The sequence below is a fragment of the Pistacia vera genome, unplaced genomic scaffold (assembly GCF_008641045.1).
Source record: "Pistacia vera cultivar Batoury unplaced genomic scaffold, PisVer_v2 Contig505, whole genome shotgun sequence".
Lineage (NCBI taxonomy): Eukaryota > Viridiplantae > Streptophyta > Magnoliopsida > Sapindales > Anacardiaceae > Pistacia > Pistacia vera.
In genome coordinates, this window is record NW_022196341.1 from 363,507 (window position 1) to 370,876 (window position 7,370).

The window sequence follows — 7,370 nt, forward strand, 5'->3', positions numbered from 1 at the left end:
CCGTGCCTCTTTATCTTTCAGGCCAGATCCTGCTCATTTCCGGCGACTTCTCACCTCCCCAGGACCTGATCTGAACTCCCCATCACCAGAGCTTTCCATCGGTACCTTCGGATCCCATTTCCGCCATCGTTTTCCAGAAGACCCGCTGGAAAATTAACGTTTTCCGACGAAGTGCGGCTGTTCGTATTCCGGGCTGTCCGTATTCCGGGCTGTCCGCTGGTCGTTTTCACCCCTTCTTCGCATCATATCGCTGTCGGTTACTTCCTCTCCGCCATAGTCAGCTTTGTTTCCACTGTTTCGGCCTCCGTCATCACCACCATGAGCGGCTAAGTTCCCGGTTGTCTGTTACGGCATAGGCGAGATCGGGATTGACTCCACGACTCTCCTCATCAACTCTCGACTAGTTGGATGAGCCCGATTTTAGGACATTTGGTAGTATTGTGCTTCGGATTATATTTGTTTTCGTTTCATGTTTGATTTCGATACTTTAATATGATTTGAGCATAACTTGTGATAAATATTGCTCTCCATTATGATTTAATGTTTTCATAGAACTTGCTGAATGATAAACGTTGGTTTGGAATAATTAAATGATGAATATTGCTTTTCATTACTTCGCATCGATTGTAATTGAGTTGTGTTCGGATTTAATTTAATTTCTACTATTGTTGCGTTTATTGTGAAATTGGTTGATTGGATATTACATGTTGACATATTGTGTTTGTTAATCGCGTACCAACTAGTGGTATTGCCTTGTAGCGTTTTTCGATGTTCAATGATAGTCTTTAACTAATCGAACTTGAGTGATCGGGTAAAACATAATAGATTATACCTAGAGTGTCGGGAAGCCATTTCATTGATTTACCTTACCTTGTAGGTTTAAGGGATTGTAGAGGGTGGAGGAGAATTGTGTGAGTCGCTCTCGTGTCGAACCAAAACCGTAACGGCAACAATTTTTATTATAAAGTCTTTATTTGTTTTAATTTCACTATTTCATTATTTGCATTTAGTCTATTTAGTTTCATCAATCATTTTGCCAATTTCATTTCCGCTACTTAAAATACATTAGGTTGTTAGTCTTGCTCCCTGTGGATTTGATCCTGCTTATCGCTACTACGGTATTTAAGTTTAATTTTTAGACCGTGACGATCGGTCTAACAGAAGTACAAAACAAACAAACTTACTTATAGGACTTGTAAACATCTAAGATCATACTTATATTAGTTTGGGCTAATTGTGCCATCCTCATGTTAAGCTCCAACTGCAAAATATCAATTGCTTTAAACTTCTTGTCAAATTCAGGTTTTTGCATTTCTGCCACAAAATCCATCCCTTCAATAATTTTCATATTGGTGCTACCATCAACCCCAGGCGAAGGAAGAAAATCAAATGTTGTTTGAATATTCTCCTGGACTAGTCGTGCTTTTTTCATGTTAATCTCCAATTGAGAAATATCAAGGGCTATCCACTTCTTGTCAAGCTCAACTCTCTCTACATCTCCTACCAAATCCATCGCTTCTTCCATAATTGTCGAATATGGTGTAATAGGAGAGCTGAAGGTTTCAACAAGAGCACAAACAATAGAACCAGCGCCCCAAATTCTTTTGGAAAGCCTAAACTTTTTCTTCTCATGCAGACTAAAACTGGACTCGTCCTTGTTCAAATTATCCTTGAACTTTCTTTTCATTTTCTATAATTTTGCCTTTAATTGGTGTTCAGTATAATTTCCTTTAATTGATTTTTTCATATGAGCAAAGAAGTGTACCATGTTGGAAGCATAATCAATCCCTTTTTCAGCTGAGAATCTGATCACACCCTTCAAGATAGCTCTCTCTTGGTCCTCACTCCAAATCCTTTGAAATGCGTTTATTTCAGCGGGTCTATATTCTTCGTCATCTTCCTCATCTTCAGATGTGTCTTCAGCGGGTTTATATTGTTCATCGTCTTCCTGATCATCTTGAGATGCGTCATCCCCATAAATTTCTTCTATATCTTCTTCTTCTCAATAAGACTGGGACTGCTTCCTTGGTGCCATGAATATTGAGGTGATTAAAGACTTATTCTACGAGATAAAAGAGACTGATTCAAGGTTAGAGATAGATATAGCTATGTATTAAATAAATAACTTATGTCAATTAGCTAAATTGACATGACCCATCCCGACCCTCCTTATCCCATAGGCTCCAGATGCACCCACGGGACTTGGGTGACCAAGACGCGTCATGTGAAAAATCTGTTTTCTGAAAAAAAAAATCCCATATGAATCCCTTTTTTTCTAAATTTTACTCATAAAAGTGCTTTCATATATAATAAAACGTAAGCATATATTGAAATCCCGGAATAGGAAACACAACATCTAAGTTCTTCCAATTTTTTTTTTTTTTTTTTTTTTATAAGATTTGAACTAAAACATGTGGTATCAGGCCTCGATGTCAAAAACAAAGTACGGATATTTACATGTACAAAAATAGGGTTCCTTGTAATAAAAAAAAAAAAAAAAATGATACACATAGAAATCATCGATGTGTAGCCCAACTTAGAGCGTAGAGAAGCTCCGCATTGATCCTGGAGGCAATCCTAGGGAAAAAAATTTAAAAGGGTTAGCTAAACGAGCCCAATGAGTGGATAATAATAGGTTTTATAGAGGAATAATACTTTACTTCATCAAGCAAATATTTTAAGACCGAATTCACACAAAACACAAGACATAATATCATGAGAATATATGATAATGCGCAATGGATAAATTATCACCACAACACTCAAGAACATTTAACATCCACCACCTTTGCAAGTGCCCCTAACACAGCTGGAGCCACTGAATGTCAATCACTTGCATTAATTATTTGCTCACTTCATGTGCACATTGCACATTTGCATTAGTTAATTGCCCACTTTGTGTGTGTGTTGCACACTTGCCCACTTCGTGTACATGTTACACAACACTCGCATTTGGCTTACCGATTCACCTCATGTGTCCTGTTCACACACTTGCCTTGGTTTTTTCGCCCACTTCGCGTGCCAATTGCACGCTTGCCTTGGTCACTACATTGAGGTCTTATATACACGCAGGACATCACCAATTTCTAGCCGGGGAGGGGAGGGGATGGGTACTTACAAAAAAACTTAAATATTTGCATACCACGGCCAGCTAAAATTTGCACAATACCCAAATGACTAAATCATATACAAAACAGCATCTATAAGGTAATACGGATGCAACCATTTCTCTTCAATCAACAAAAGTCATTTTCCATTCAACCGGCAACCATTTAAAAGGGCAAACATACCAATGTATGATGCTATACTCACCTATATGTATATAGATAAAAGGAAAGTTAAATTATTTAACAATGAACAAACCAAACTCAATCTTCCCCATAACATACAAATCTACATATATTTTTGTTTACTTATTACTGAAAACTTCCCATTCTTCAAGTCAGCCGAAACCAACTCCTCTCTATGTTATCAATCACACCTCAATTGATCATTTTCAGCAGCCTTTAATTCCATGTGAACACCGTATACATATACATGCAACAAGCAACATAAAAATCAAATTTTCAAAACCCCAAGCTACTGCAAAATCACCCAAACTAACCAACCACCAACACATTTCAATTTATCTCTACAAGACAAAGATTCAAACTAAACAAGTATCACACCCAAAAACCAATAGTTGGCAATAACTCAACCCAACACTTGCCAAGCAGACCGCCAGCAATTAAACAAAATTATACCATTAATAAAACTTTCCAGCAACCGAAATGCACATGCAATATACCATTCACAATTTTAATTTAATCATTAATTTGTATACATGCACAAATGCAGGAAAATAAGGAATGAAATACGTTTGAAAATCATTTCAATATATATTCCACTCACCCACAAAACCTTCTCCTTTACTTGATCAAATTAAGGCTCGGGTTCCTTCTCTCCTTCACCTAATTATTTCATTTTTTTTTTTGCAAAATATCAGCAAATTCTCAAGGAAAGAAAGAATAAGATATAAAAATAAGCTTGGGAAATGAATGTATGCATGAAATCCCAACTTGCCTCTTCCTACCAAAGAATCAATTTTTCTTATCTCTCCTCTAAAAACCTCTCGGCACTCCCCTCTCAACTCTCCAACTTGCTTTTTCTTCAAATTTGCAAATGAAGAGCTAAGATGAGCAAAACTCTTTCCTCTTTCTCTCTCTCTCCCCTCTCTTTTTCCCTTTCCCGTTTACTAAAAATTTTTGGTCATAAACTTCGCTGAAACCATGGGCTACAACTCTGCATTTTTCCCTTTAGTCCACCTTAATATGGTAAATATTTATGTACCATAAAGGTTTCAGTTGTCACAATTCGTGCCCCAAAATCATATAATACAACTTTGCTAAAGTTCAAATCACACCCTGACAAAATATCATGCACCCTATTTGACCAATTATCACCACCACCCCTCATCTTTTGGAAAATTCAACACGCCGCCTCAAAATTGGCACTCCTTAAACGCATTCTAACGCTTCTACCTTGACACCACAACAACCCATGATTTTTTTTTTTGAACTACCCCCTTAATATAAATAATTGAATAGCAGGGTATTTCATAAATAAATGAACATATAATATTAACATTAAACAATCAAAAATCTGTTTTATGTTTATGTGAAAATTTAATCAACTATGATTTTTCCCTTTAAGCAATTTTAAAGGCCATAATAAACAAAAGGGAAAATTTTCTAAAGGCCATACTTTCTCCAGAACAGACACGAACCCATAATCTCAAAATTACACAATGCTGAGAACTCAAAGAAGAATGTTTTGCGATAAACAAAACCCGCCATAAAAATGCAAACTCGAAAATGTTGTGTATATTACTTATAATCTAAAGCCAAAAGAAAGATGCACCAGGCACACAACAAACATATTACTTATAACCTGAGCATTTATTTAACCATTGTTTGAGATTAGGGGAAAATGTACCCAAAATGAAAAGACATAAAAACAAAACCTACTACTAAAATAAACTGAAAACAAATGGCAGAAATAAAAAATTATATAAGTTTTGACGAGTAAATCACCAAAGAACTAATTTTCTGAAATGGTAAAAAAGAAAATACCAGATTGCTTCTCTTTGCTCCACAACTACTAATTTTCTGAATTGTCTGAAATTAGCAAAAAAACCCAACAATGAAACGAAGAAATAGAGAGAAGAAGAAGTTTTAAGTTCAAAGTTAAGGTTTGGTTGGTGAGATAATTTATGAATAGCATTGGGAAGGTAAGCTTATAAAAAGCATATTACTAATAACCTGAAGCATTTATTTAACCATTGTTTAGCAATTGTGGTGCAGTTGTACTTAAAATCTCGCATGTTAACACTCAATTTTAAAAATAAAATAAACCATATAAGAATTATATAAAATTCAAGAAAATTGTTACAAGAAACACTTATAGATATAGTATATCTACATGTAAAGCATAGTTGCCTTCCACAAGGGGAAAGTTCCTGACACTGTAAATTGATAAGATTAAATCATTTATTAGTGCAAGTATCTATAACAACAATATAAATTGATAAGATTTTGGAAAAGTAATAAAAGTTAATGGTTTGTGTGATTTACTAAGAAGTTAATAGTTTCAAAAAACCTGAAAATTACAAGGTTAAAAATGTAAAGAAACGTACATCTAAAGTATATAGAACCTGTGTATTCATTGGATATTAAATTTCTTAATTAAGCATGCAGAAGAGTTGTTTGTTGCGTATGCCATTAGGCGAGCACGCGTCGAACTTCAATTTGGAGAAGCCAATTTGCAACCATGGCTTATTTATGATGGCCCCAAATTGTTGGAATCCTTCTACTAAATCTTTCCAACCTCCTTTACGACTGACGAACGCTACAGATTCTGTAAATGTTTCCGTTTCACATCCTACTGGACAAGACTTTCTTGTTATTCATGTTTATGATGTTGAAATTCTCTCATCGGAAGATCGGCGAACTATCATGAATCAAATAGTAAGAATGCTGAGGATATCCAAAAAGATGAGAGCGACTTGAGGGAGTTTCATGCAATTCATGCAGAAGCAAAACATCAAGGATTCGGTTGACTTTTTCGCTCATCTTCTCTCTTTGAAGATATCATCAAATCTATTCTCCTCTGTAATACCACGTAAGTCTCAATTTCTTTATGTATAGTTAGATTATTTTTATACCATTGTGTTCAGTTTACAAGAATATTCAAGTACGTATTTAAGTTTATAATATATAAACCGTTGGATAGGTGGAAGCGGACATTGAGAATGGCAAGCGCTCTTTGCGAAATTGAAGCAGAATTAAGTGGTAATAAATTAAAAATAATGGAAAACTTTTCAAGCTCAAAAGAAATAGTGAGCTTAAAACAAGAGTTTTTGAAAAAATGTTGTAAACTTGGATATAGAGTTAACTATATTCTTCAATTTGTGGGAAAAATCGAAAATGGGAAAATCAACCTTCACAGATATAAAGAAGGAGGAGTTTCCTGCAAGCTACTTTACAAAACATTGAAGGATAATAAAGGGTTTGGTCCATTTGTATGTGCCAATATTTTGTTTTGTATTGGATTTTATGAGAAGGTTCCAACAGATTCCGAGACTATCAGACATTTGAAAGAGGTTAATTCCATTATTTAATTAAGAACATAAATTAATCACATCTTTAATTAATTAATTTTTTTTTCTTTTGTCTTACAGGTACATTCAAGAGAGAGTTGTGACGCGAAAACAGTAGATAAAGATGTGAAAGAAATTTATGATAAATACGCACCATTCCAATGTTTAGCCTTTTGGTAATTTTAAATTTATTTATTAATTAAAAGTTATAATTTATTGATAATAAATGGACTAATTAATTAAAGTTGCATGTGCACTTTAGGATGGAGCTCTTGGAAAGTTACGAGAAGAAATGTGGGAAGCTGAGGAGTTGGATAACTCTCAATATCATATTGTAACTGGAAACATTAAATTGTAACCTTAATTCATTTATTTTCGATTTCGATTTAGATATATTTATGATAAACCAAAGTCTTCTTTTGCTAATTTAAAGCATTTTAGCTTCTCAATGTTAGTGTAAAACCGAGGGGATTAAACATGTTTAATTAATTAAATATTATTTATGATAAAAGAAACTCTTCACTTGCTCCATTTTGTTTTTCTCATTTTGTTACTTTAAATGATTTTAACTTTCCAATGTTTAATTAGTGGACCAACACATCCCTAAAAATTTGGAATTCAATTTTAACTCTTCATCTCCTCATTGGTTTTTAACTTTTTTTATTTTGTAATTGTATATCATAATATGAGTTTATCTTTTATATTGTTTCATTAAATTTTTAATACTTTAATT

At 34.2% G+C, this 7,370-nt stretch overlaps 1 protein-coding gene across 1 annotated transcript; it reads right to left on the reverse strand.

Annotated features, from left to right (window-relative positions):
• Positions 1-1,180: 1,180 nt before the first annotated feature.
• LOC116105797 lies at positions 1,181-1,687 on the reverse strand. Its single transcript, XM_031392206.1, has one exon. It carries the CDS (start codon positions 1,685-1,687, stop codon positions 1,181-1,183), a length of 507 nt encoding a protein of 168 aa, XP_031248066.1.
• Positions 1,688-7,370: the final 5,683 nt, after the last annotated feature.